Below are 12,076 nucleotides of genomic sequence, written 5' to 3' on the forward strand. Positions count from 1 at the left end.
CAGTCTGGCGAGTCGCTCGAAACGAGTCATAACAGGAGAGACCCTTGTCAACCATAAGCCCTCGACATGCCAGCAGCACTGCGTTGTGTGACTCTGATCGATTGACAGGCGGTGCTCGTAAACTGAACTGCAATGAAGATCGAGGGATATGTGTGAAAAAAGATCTAGTTCTCATAATCTTAGCAGATTGCTTTTGTAAAGCCTGATAGCTAATTGCTTCAAAATGGGGTATCTAACTCGCTGTAGGTGGTTTCTGGAAGATTTTCAGGGGATTACAAAATGCTACCGTAAAACTGGCCGCGCCAAACGTCACGTCCTCTCCTCAACGGACACCGGCCTCGTACCGTCAAATATGTGATCCGGTCGATCCGGCTCGGGCGACACCATCGACCCTCCACCCTGCATCATCTCCCTCTGTGCCGGCGTCAAACCCTTCGTCGTGCCTGTGGTGTCCTGCGTAATGAGACCCTTTGTGTACCCGCCCGGCGTATCATCCAAATGGTGGCAATCGCACGAGTTCATCTTGGTAAACGCGAGCAGCTTATTCAGTACCGTGAACTCGACCTTGAGCTTGATACTGTAGACCAGGGGCTTGCTTGTCGTCTGGAACATAAAGTTGTTAGTGTACTCGAGCACGATAAGCCCAACATCCAGTAGGAAGACGAGGACGAAGAGACCAAGCAAATACCACGATATCAGCTTGGCCGCCCGCGTCTTAAACGCAAACAGAGGCTTCAGATTGAAAAACCCTTGCCGCGCAAATATCCCCGTGATGAACGTCTCCTGCAGCGTAAACACCACAATCGACACCTTTTCATACACGCCGTACCGCTCAATCCAACCTCCCTGCTCCCCCGCCGGCGTCGCCCAGCACAGAACCCACAGCACCGCCATGGGAATATGTATCGCGCACCCGTTGGCGACGATCATGGCCAGCACGAGACGTATCGACGTGCGGTTGTACACGACGAGGTGCAACCGCGACCACAGCACGACAGACTGACCTGTCACCATGGCGCACCAAGCCATCAGCGCGAACGCGCCCGGGACGACGGTTTCGCCGCGACTGAGGTAGCGGATCAGCGAGACGATGGCGTGAACAAAGATGCCCGTGTTGGCGACGATCATGCTCCAGAAGTAGCGGCCGCGGCGCTGGCGGAAGGTCCTGAAGATGAGGACGTAGATTTCGACGGCGTTGTAGATTCCTGCTGTGGCGAGGGCGGCGATGGCCATTGCCTCCTGGCGGGTGAGGTCCAGGGCGCCTTTGATGTTGTCTGCCATGGTTTGTGCGTTTAGTTCGTGGCTAACTTGCTCCTAGATCATGTGTTCCGTTCGCTCGCTTGCGAATATGTCGGTTTGGGGTTGGTGGGAAAAAATGGAGGGCGAGGAGCGGACCGAATCGTGTCGGCAATGCAAAGAGCGCTGCTCCCCATTCATGGGTTCCTTGGTCGATGGTGTTTGACGAGAGCCTCTCCTCTACAATGCTCTCAATAACGTGTTTGTCGTAGGAGACGCTTTTGCTCAATACATATATGGGCGGCCAAGAATCTCGGGCCCGGTGGAGTTCGGAGCCATTGGGCAGCAAAATGGTATATGTGACCGGGTGGAGCGTAGACGGACTCTGGATGGTAATTGTGTGGTTGCTCCCGTCCTATAAAGCAAAGAACGCGCTTCGTCCCTTGTCTAGTCTTTAAATAGGGTTAACAACGATGAGTCGGGTTAAGGTTTCGAAAATCGGTATCGTTGAAACACTCCATGGTTTAGCCAACCGAAGTCTGCAAGAGTTGGATGTTGTTTGCATGCACAAAGGCGCAGATACGCGGAGAACAAGGGGGTATGCGAGGACCTCGGTGTCGGTTTCCCTGACTCGCTCTCGCCGGAGTAGAGCTGTCTACGGCGTAGAGAGGGCAGAAACCATCGGCGTAAGGCGTGATCTCCATCTGATGTTCGCGATTTTACCCCAAATCCCTTTCGTCCGCCCCGGTGTGCTTTGACGATCGACAGCACCATTAATGTGTTAGAGCCAAGCCAATCCGACGGCCGGCAGCCGATTCTTATGTGATAAGGCGGTCGGCGACCTACACTTTGACATCAAACTTGAGATCATTTTTGGGCTAAATACCCAGGCGAAGGGCTGATAGACTACAAAAGCTATAAGAGAAAGGTTGCTGGTTCTGTGTGTGGGGCGCGTGGATGGACGGGTCATCGGACATCATCTCAATCTTTCAGATGCGTACTGTTCTCTCGCCGAATAGTTCCTGGGTCAGCCCTTGGTACGGCGCAACTCACTAGGCGACATGGACTGTAATGGTAGTTGACAGCGAGGCGAGACTTGTTTACTATGGAAGAGAGAGAAGGAGGCGGCTGACCAACAACAAAATTATTGCTCCTAGCTTTCCGTCCCAAACTAAACCTGACCGTTATTCGAAACTCAATGGCTTACTTTCCTCCTTACCCGGATCACTAACCGCAACTCAAGTAGGTTGATAAGCGCTAGCGAGAAACCCAATCTTCGTGGAGTGTTGCCTTATCATGTCTCGATGGGTATGTTGGTACCGCGAATCAAATCTCTTCTCCGTAAATCGCTCCGGATGACGATCCACTTCGGCGCCGTAATGAAATGCTTCCAGGTCTGATTAAACGGGGCCGCACCGAGCTGTTCGATTCCAGCGAGCCTGGACCGAAGCCGGTGGGCAAGCCCCACTCGGGTATTTCGTTGAGATAGAATCAACGTTGTCTCATCTGGAGAAACAATCGCTTCTACTACTATCGGTCTACTTCGAAGAGCGAGGCCATTACGTGCCAAACTAAAGCCAGACTGATTTCAGATCTGTTCCTCGCCGAAAAAGCGCGCGATGCGCGGGTCTGGGAACTCAAGCGTGAGAGGGATGTGCAAGAAACGCTACTTCCACAAAACTTACTAATCTGAGCTTGTTACAACTGCTTGTGGGACACTCTGACGGCGTTCAAGTACAAATTGAGCATCTTCTGCGTTGTTACAAAGCGCCGAAGCCAATCTTGAAGAGATTGACGTTGGTTTCAGCACCATAGTAGCCTGGAGAGAGTTGCCCTTGTGATTGCCCCTGATGATCGACGCAGCCCTCAAGGCCAGGTCAAGCCCACAGTACAAAATCTACATGGCTGCGTATTGGCCATAGGTTTTCAGATCGTTGCCACCTGTTCATGGCACTATCGCACTTTGCATCGCAAACACGAGAATTGAGCGAATGCTTACATGGGTTGCAGGAGGCACATCATGAAACTTCTGGAACATATTCATTCGCCGAAATGGTAACACTGGACGAAGTCCTGCATCAAGAAGAAGCGAAGTCGGCGCATTGCAACCTCGAGGGGTCGTAGATGCTAGCTCTGATGCATCTTGAATATTCTACTGCGCTTTTGGCTCTTTGCGGATTCATCACCCGCAAGTATCCTGCACCAGCAAGGAGGATTGGGTTACCATTGACTGGCACCTCGTCTCGGCAGAACCCCCTGCTGCTCAACTACAACCTTCAAGTTCTTGGTTCGGCTATTGACATCCTAGCCGGCCGTGCGCGCGATTAGACCTCTGTAGGTGGGATTCCATATCGTCGCCAATTCGCTCGGGTATGGGGGAACCCCATCTCACCCTGTGATGAGATAGCTGTCTGAACGGACACAATATGCACCCTATTCTCACACGGGAGCACGAACGATTCTCCTCATGACGGGGGCTTGTTCAAGTAGAGATAGGGCTCGGTCCGGGGGCTCTGCTAACTGGGGAAATTGAACCGTTGTTTCATGCGTCGACACGTGGGAGAAGGAGCCCAGTGACCCATCGCTCAGCCATTCTATCCCGCGGCAAGGCGATCAGCCTGTCAAGTCGTCGGGCCGCCGTCCTGCACTACCCCCTCGACGGTCGGACCTCTTGGCAGGAATCGTACGCCCGGCTTCGCATGTCTTTTGAGGATTGTGGCATGATACTAGCATAGGTTTCGATCGTCGAGTCGCAGTCGGATTCGCTCCTCATCGTGGATTATGGTAGTGGCCATCGTGCGGCATGCTACGTGGTGCACTGCCAGCGCGGGGGATCATGCATTCTCGAAGCGGTTGAATCCTCATACGCATCTGTGTAGCTGATGTTGGAAGTCTCCGTAGCAGAATTACTCCGTACCGACACCGAATTCGAGAACTCTGAAGACTGGAAGCTTGTTCTATGCATGCAGCATAACCAATCCCACGTCGCTTGGGGACGCCAACGGGAGAGGGCCGGTGGGATACTGGGTATTGCATCCGATGGGGATCAGATGGCATTCGGGGCAAAGACCCAATCTAGACAGTCCTCTTGAACAGAGATTGCTCACTAAAGCTAGAGATCATGTGGAGGAACGATTCAGCGGATCTAGGAGGCGGGAGAGTCTGAAGCAGATGATCCAGGGTCTGATCTGGCATTTGGTGTTGAGGAGCAGCTGCGAAGATGCCGCTGACAGAGCACGGCAGTCATTCTCACGTGACTTTCGTGACTGGTTCGCGCTAGGACCATCGGCGCTGACCCGTCCGATTGCCCCGATGCCCCACCTGCGCAAGGCGAGACGCGACTTTGCGCCGTGAATCTGTGTCGATGACATCGAGATCTCATGCTGTCGATGGTGCATCTCCAACATGCCCTAGGTGCCCTCCACCGTATTCACGACGCCTCATAGTCGCAGGCTGGCCAAGAACGATTCAAATCGCTAAGAGCCATGCCTGCCGAAGTGATCGACCTTCTCTCCAGCAGCCCCTCGGGGCCCTCTTCTGCGAACGCAAGACCCCCACTATCTCGTCCTGCGCCACCGGCTGTTGTAGCTGTCGCAACGGCGCTGGCATACGGCGATGAAGATGTGTTTGATTTTACAGCCGAATCACCAGAGATTGTCCCGTCCGTACTGCCGAAAGCGACGTCCCCGTCATTGACAAATTCAGCAACAAAACGTGCACGAGAGGAAATTGTTCATGTGAATACGCCCATTTACTTCAACTCGGACGACTTTGATACGACTATCGATCTCGAAAGCAGCCTACCAATTGAAAATGGGTTGAACAACGAACCACGAGAGCGCAAAAGACCACGACTCTCGTCTCCTCGTCGCAGCCGCAGATCCTCCTTCGACCGCTCCCATTCCGCCACTAATCACAACACCCGGCCGCCTGAGAAGCAGGGTGACGGTTTGCGACGAGTACGTTCAGTTGTGGAACCAATCGAATTCTCAAGTTCTCCCGGTGTCTTCTCTCGACCGAGGACAAGTGCTCTAGCTGCTTCAACGGCGGTGGATAGGCTTGACTCCGATGACCCGTTCGCAGCACTGCCGCCTTCAGCGCAGCCTGCGCCGGCATGCGAGAACCCGCGCCCGACGAATGCTACAGCCACCGGGACCGGCCACATAAACTACCAATTAAGCTCCGATGATTCCTTTGCGAGTTCGCCACCTGTGGCACGGAAAACGATACCACAGCCGTGTGCAATAACTTTAGACGATGACGATGGCGACCCATTTGCCAGCTCACCGAGACGAGCGCCGACGGAAACTATGAAACCACCAGATACAAGAACATTAGCTGGGACTGCGGTCAAGGGGAAAGAGAAGGCCGTCTCACCGCCCAGACGAAAGGCTCATTGGGACCCCATCTCGAGCTCTGCGCCCGAGCTAAAGACCAGAAGTGATCCATTTGAGAGCTCTCCTCCTCCACCGCGAAAGACCATGACCAAAGCCGCTAGCGCTGTGATTAATCTCAGCGACTCTGAGCCGGAGCCTGCAGCCCGCGGTCTCGATGCCGACTCGGACGGAGAGTTTCCAGACCTCGATAATTTTGATGTTTCGAAACTCAAAGCACGATTGTATACGAAAAAGCCAGCTTCGCGAACCACCTCAAAGGCGCCATCGAAAGCCACCTCGAAATCGAGTACCAGCCGCGCACCGACGACAAAAACAGTGGAAGAAAAGACGAGAGAGAAAGAAGCGAAAGCTGCGGAACGAGAAAGAGAAAAGGAACGCAAGAAGCAAGAGAAAGATGCTGTCAAGGAGCAAAAGGCCAAGGAAAAGGAACGAGCGGCTGCGCTGGCAGAGGTCAACAAGATCAGGACCGACAAGAAGGTGTCAACCCCCGAAATGATTGCAGATCTCCCGGCTAGCCTGCCCCCGGCCATGACGCTTCAAATACAGACATTGCTAAAAGACCTCGACGTGCAGCACTCTACCTGGGAGAGTCCCGTGGACAACGTGGTTAAGTGGAGGAGAAAAGTTGCGAGTCGGTTCAACGACGAGCTCGGGCACTGGGAGCCGATTCCTATGCGCATTGAACCAGACAACTTCGCGCTTGTCATTGTCACTGCGTCTGAATTTGTCACATACGCCCTGGGACCCGAGGGTAACAACCTCGAGGCCCACGTCTCCAAGATGAACCAACATTTCCCACAGGAACAGCTCATCTATCTAATCGAAGGCCTCAACCCTTGGATGAGAAAGAATCGCAACATTCGGAACCGACAATTCGCATCTGCCGTGCGCGGCGAAGATGCTACAACAGCAGGAGATGCCCAGGCTTCGACGAGTGCAGCCGCTCCCGCCCCTCAACCGCGGCGGCGCAAGAATCAGCAGCCGCAGGAGTACATTGACGAAGACTCGGTCGAAGACGCCCTGCTCCAGCTGCAGGTCATGTACGACGTGCTGATCCATCACACCGCCGCGGCCGTCGAGACGGCGCAGTGGGTCGCAGTCTTCACGCAGCACATCTCGACGGTGCCGTACCGGAAGCAGCGCGAGGCGACCAACGCCGCGGGCGCCGGCTTCTGCATGGAGACAGGCCAGGTCCGCACGGGCGAGGACGTCAAAGATACCTACGTGCGGATGCTGCAGGAGATTGTGCGCGTCACGCAGCCCGTGGCGTACGGCATCGTGTCCGAGTTTGGGACGGTAGGGGAGTTGGTCAAGGCGTTTGAGGAGCGAGGGCCGCTTTGTCTGGAGAACTGCCGCAAGAGTACGAATAAGGATGGCGGTTTTTCGGATCGGGCCATTGGGAAGGCTGTCAGTAAGAGGATTTACAAGATCTTCACGGAGACGGACGAATGGAGTACGGATGTATAGGGTAGGAAGAGGACAGGAGTGGTTTGTTTTGTATGAATAATGACTAGATGATTGTATCGCCATGGCATTCACAGTTGTGGGGTAGGATTCCATTATTTCGGCAGATATGGCTTCATGGAACCAAACTCCCAATGCAAATTCATAATGAAGACCATAAAAGTGGTTTCTTACGTTGACTACTTCTGTTTCTACTCATTTTCGACATGAAGTACCTACCTAGACTTTAAAACTCTTCCTCTCCCACGCCACCGGCATCAATATTCAGCCCAACACGTATCTCAGAAACTTCAAAGACAAGTGATAATTCCCGTGAAAAGCGTTTGATATTTACACCCTGAAGCAAAGCCCTTGTTGAAAAGGCCGCCGAGGTGACTGATGAGTACCGGCCCCCCTGGCCACGGGATGAGGGGTTCGAACCCTCCAGCACTCATCGATGGTCATGTTACGCTTTGATTATAGGCAGTGTGCATCTGACGTTTGTCCCGCTTTGCTTGTAGACAGTTCGGCTTCTGACATGTGTTTATTCCGGCCCTGTGTCTTCGGTGCGCCTGACTGATAGACCAGAATCCCGCCTCCAGAAGACATAGGGCCACCGACAATAGCGAGCGCAAGACTCGTAGGTGCAGTGCCGTGGTTCAAATGGATTCGTTTCCTCTGAGCGTATTTTGCTCTGTGCAGAGGCTCTTGATGATTCAAGTGTGGGGTTTTGCGTTGGGCGTCTTGTACTCTGTGAAGGCTTTTTAATGTTAGCCGAGGCTCCTCAAAGTGATCAGGAACAAATGGAGGTGAATAGCGCTTGTATGTCAGACAGCGGTTGGACTGAAGTTGTTTCCACATGTATACTTTCGGTACAGGTCTGTGAATTTCTTGCCTCATCATGAAAAGCGCACCTCAAAGGGGTTGGTGACGAAATGAAAATTGTACACATACCATTTGTTAACCGACCAAGATAGGACGGGTGAGTAAAACTCCCATGGTGTAGCTAACGCTGTCCATTCAACTGTCCTCGTGCTTCCGTTTGGATGCAGTCGGTTTGAAGAACGCGCTGAGCGTCTTCTGCTTCTCGTCAAATTTTGCGCTGCCAATCCCTCCGCGCGTCTTTTTCAACCCGCGAAGGTGTTCAGTGCAGTTGACTTCCACAATTTCAAGCTTCAGATGGGGCCATCTGGGTTCCTGCGTACCGCTTCGCAGACCAGCAGACTCTTTCGCATCAACTGCCGGCATCGACTTGATGTGAAACAAGAGATAACCGGTGTTGCTCCACGAGAACCGCTGTTGCTGGTCCGACGTGCCGGTTGCCAAAGATCCAAAGTTGCCAGCGGCAAGGAGAACCCTCGCCAGCACGCCCAGGATGATGCCATGGGCAACAATGATGATGCTCTCCGTACCGTTGCTGGCACCCTGTTGCTCTTCATCTCGCTCTCCTTCGACGCAAGCGAAGAGGGGAGCGAGGTACTCGTCAACGAACCGCTCCGCACGCACGCGCATCGAGTCGTGGTCTTCGGCGCCTTCGTGTCTCTCTCTAGACGACCGGGCGCCGAACCTCTGACCCTCGCCTGTTCCAAAGTGTTTCTCCCGCAGCTCTGCTAACTGCAGCGGGGCCACCCCAACCGTTGAGGGTATGGACCCAGCGTCGGTACTAGACGATGCCTGGGCATCGGCATCGCCAGTGTGGGCTGCTAGCATCGCAGTGCGGTGGGCTCTTTGAAGATTCGACGAAAAGACATGCGTGATGGGGGCCGAGGCCGCAGCGGTTCGCGTCGCGAGATGTTCACCCAGGCGCTTGGCTTGCAAGACGCCATGGTTCGTCAAAGGTGCGTCGCGAGACCCAGCACTGCAAACACGCGCCACGCCCACAAAGAGCGCGCTGCTAGTTAGAATGGGTGACAAGTTTGACTTTTCGCTAAGAGACGAAAAAGAAAGCTGCGACCCAGACTAGAATCCGGCAGGCTCACAAAAAGCGGTATTGTGTCGGTGTGGGAAATGCGTACTAGAGGTTCGCGACATTATCGACGGATTCGCCGTGGCGAATGAGGTAGAGATGAACCGCGCCCATGGCTGCTTTTTCAAGCGGACCAAACAGCGCCTTTCTCGATATGTGCTCGGGGGGTTGCTTTTGAGGTGCCGCAGTAGGCAGGAAAGGAGAAAGCGTGAGGATGAAAGTGGAAGATTGAGGGAGAGAAAGAGGCGCGATCAGATTTTTGTAGCCGCATTGTGTGGAGCCCTCGCAGCCCTCGTTTAAGTGCATGACGACCCCTCGGCTCGCTTAGTAGAATTTCGATGCCCTGGTCAGTCTTCTTGGAATCTCGTCAACGCGTCGGCGCGTCAAAGTCCTGAAGTTAAAGTGGATTTTCATTCAAGTGACCCGCCTGTCTGCTTTCCGTTCCGATTTAGCGATTTAACTCTTCGATGTTCCATTGAAGGCTACCATATTCTACGGACAGCACATTCTAATTGGCTTCCGGATGGTAATCTCCGAGAACTCACCACTTTCTACGTGCGAAGCTCACCGCAAACAACGACCATGAAGTATAAGTCTCCCCAGCCTTGCATGGTTTCTCCTGAATCAGCACAAAGGTCGTGTGTCTCGGACTACCTAACACCACTCAACATTTGCTACTAGACTTCATTCCGAAGCAACCTAGCTTACTGCCAGAGAGCCACACATCCTGGTCTATTTTCATGCGTTAGCAGAAAGAGCATAGGCATGGCATTACATGGTTCCATGCTCTTATAGCTGTACTCACCAAGGTATCTATGGGTCTCGCGGAACTGGGTTGGGTTTCCAAATGCGCACTGGCAGACGAGGTTGCCAATCTCGTGAAGGTAGACGCAGTCCTTGCAGCTTTTTGCGAACCCTCCCCTATGGCACCGTGATTAGCGTCAAGGGTCTTATGCCACGATTTCCCTCTGGATCTTACTTTTCTTGTCCACGCAGGACTCCGTGATCGTTGATGATGCAGTCGTTGAGTTCCAGACGGGAACATTGCATGTAGGGTGGTTTGTTCAAGGGGCACGAGTAGTGGATCCAAGGGTTCTGGTCATTGCCGCCGAGACCGAAGTTGACGAAATCGCAGTTGTGGAGGAAGTTGTCGTCATTCTTCGACTTTTCGAGGTCGGCTGGGGCTGTCATTGCCAACGTTCTGGCAGCGAGGAGTACTACGAAGCACTTCATCGTGGTGTTGATTCTCTTGCCTGTCAGAACGAAATACACAGCTAGGGTGAAAGTGCATTATCGTAGGTCAGCTCTGGCCTCTACTTAAATCAGGCAAAAAGCCGAGTCAATGACGGAGGTAGCAGCTGTTATGTATTAGAGTCTCGGTAAGGCTCCGACGTGGTGAATGGGCCCAGCAGATCACAGGCATGGCCTTCTAAGCTTCGGTTCAATCCACTCGATTGGCCTGTGTGATATTGATCTGGTTGGCCGCCTCGAGGTTGTTGGCCACGAGGTCGACATGACGATTGGATGGTATTTGGGTGAATACTACCACCCTCAGAACCACGAGGGCTTCCAAGACAACAGCTGCCATAACATGATACTCCAGATACGTCGTACATGCTCCCTTTCATGACAAATTCATGAAAGAACGACCTGTTTGCTAGTATACCCAAGCTCGATAACTGGCCCCAACAAAGGTTTAGCCATGCTTTCTCACAAGCCGCCCTTGAAAGCCCATTCCGGCTCATCTGGAATGACATCGGGAGTTGTATGGAAGCGGGTTGCCATCATCTCATGCACAGTACAATCAATTACGTTCCCTCCAAATCTGTGACACCCTAGCTGTCCTCCCCTATTGTCCATCCACTCGTCTGTTTTCCCAGTAGTTGAGCGAATGCTCCAGACTTCACAAACGGTAGACAAGACAGGGATGGGAACTTACTCAAGTTCATGCTGGCCTGTACCGAGCCTTTGGGACCCTGGCATTCGCATTTCATGTTTGCGCCAATGTTCTCATACTTGCAATCCACGCAAGACTTGAAGAATGCGCCGCTTCGAGAAAAGTTAGTCGAACGAACCACCGTGCCAAGCAAACAAGTTCAACAAGAAAACATTGAAAACTTTTCACTATCTCCGGTAAACATTTTCGCCGTGGGCGTTTGCGAAACAGGCGGCCAGGGGCATCCAGGAGCACATTTGGCCTCCCTTGCCGTCGTCACACTTAGCCACGAGATAGGGGGTTGAATCCTTCTTCTTGCTACCCTCTTCTACGAGGACTCTCGGGCCGAAGAAGCGAACATCTGAGCAAGAAGCCTTGGAGTTTGCTGGTATCTTCTTCTCTATCCTGCTTTGGATGGTGTCGAGCACCGTAGAGGACTTGTATGGTGCTGCGATGGTTTCGCAGGTCATCACGAATATGGCGAGGAAGATGGAGGGGAAAATCATGGCAGCGATCAAGGCAGGTACCAGTGAGCGGATTATGTGAGAGGAAAAATTAAGGACAAGAATTTGGATAGGCAGGAGAAACTGTCGGCAAGGACTGGAGGTGGTTTGCAGTAAACATTGTTCTGAAGATAAGTCCCGAAGGTAGGATTGAAATCATGTTGTATCCCGCAAGGGAATCCGAACACCTATGACGTTCTTTGATGATACGGGGAAAATGCCTGATGAGTGCATCCTAAACGTCAAACTCTGAACATACTGTTGATTGACAATCAAAGGGCCACCATCCCAAGTGCTCTTACGCAAAATGATAAGTAACAGTAACGTTCTCACTCTAGCAGGACCCTCTCACACCAACCTAAGTATGTTGCTAGAAATCTCAGAATCAAGCACTGCATAAGGGGTAGATGCTTGTCACGAAACTGGCTATGGTTCGGATGTCTTCTGGCGACGGATTTTCACCTGCATATAACTGGTTTGCCATATGTTCGTGAATCACTCTTGCGACCCCTTGCCCGATGAAAGAGGAGAAAATGTATCACCCCTCTATGGCACATCGGTTTCACGTCCCATACCTTATGCAAAGGTATGTGTA

The 12,076-nt window shown here is 52.7% G+C and overlaps 5 protein-coding genes across 5 annotated transcripts; 1 reads left to right on the forward strand and 4 right to left on the reverse strand.

Annotated features, from left to right (window-relative positions):
- Positions 1-309: 309 nt before the first annotated feature.
- Positions 310-1,281, reverse strand: CTAM01_07012 (uncharacterized protein; the record flags this gene model as incomplete). The annotated part of the gene is made up of 1 exon (XM_060523037.1): positions 310-1,281. The coding sequence occupies one exon, from the start codon at positions 1,279-1,281 to the stop codon at positions 310-312; it is 972 nt and encodes a 323-aa protein (XP_060382168.1).
- A 3,440-nt stretch (positions 1,282-4,721) lies between these two features.
- CTAM01_07013 (ERCC4 domain-containing protein) lies at positions 4,722-7,100 on the forward strand (the record flags this gene model as incomplete). Its single annotated transcript, XM_060523038.1, has 1 exon — positions 4,722-7,100. One exon carries the CDS (start codon positions 4,722-4,724, stop codon positions 7,098-7,100), a length of 2,379 nt encoding a protein of 792 aa, XP_060382169.1.
- A 769-nt stretch (positions 7,101-7,869) lies between these two features.
- Positions 7,870-8,028, reverse strand: CTAM01_07014 (uncharacterized protein; the record flags this gene model as incomplete). Its single annotated transcript, XM_060523039.1, has 1 exon — positions 7,870-8,028. One exon carries the CDS (start codon positions 8,026-8,028, stop codon positions 7,870-7,872), a length of 159 nt encoding a protein of 52 aa, XP_060382170.1.
- A 68-nt stretch (positions 8,029-8,096) lies between these two features.
- CTAM01_07015 (phosphoglycerate mutase) lies at positions 8,097-10,233 on the reverse strand (the record flags this gene model as incomplete). The annotated part of the gene is made up of 5 exons (XM_060523040.1): positions 8,097-8,967; positions 9,092-9,365; positions 9,742-9,774; positions 9,848-9,963; positions 10,022-10,233. The coding sequence occupies 5 exons, from the start codon at positions 10,231-10,233 to the stop codon at positions 8,097-8,099; spliced, it is 1,506 nt and encodes a 501-aa protein (XP_060382171.1).
- Positions 10,234-11,166: 933 nt separating this feature from the next.
- Positions 11,167-11,484, reverse strand: CTAM01_07016 (uncharacterized protein; the record flags this gene model as incomplete). The annotated part of the gene is made up of 1 exon (XM_060523041.1): positions 11,167-11,484. The coding sequence occupies one exon, from the start codon at positions 11,482-11,484 to the stop codon at positions 11,167-11,169; it is 318 nt and encodes a 105-aa protein (XP_060382172.1).
- Between the last annotated feature and the right edge of the window lie 592 nt (positions 11,485-12,076).

Source organism: Colletotrichum tamarilloi, assembly GCF_030869305.1.
Source record: "Colletotrichum tamarilloi strain Tom-12 chromosome Unknown Scaffold_21.1, whole genome shotgun sequence".
NCBI lineage: Eukaryota > Fungi > Ascomycota > Sordariomycetes > Glomerellales > Glomerellaceae > Colletotrichum > Colletotrichum tamarilloi.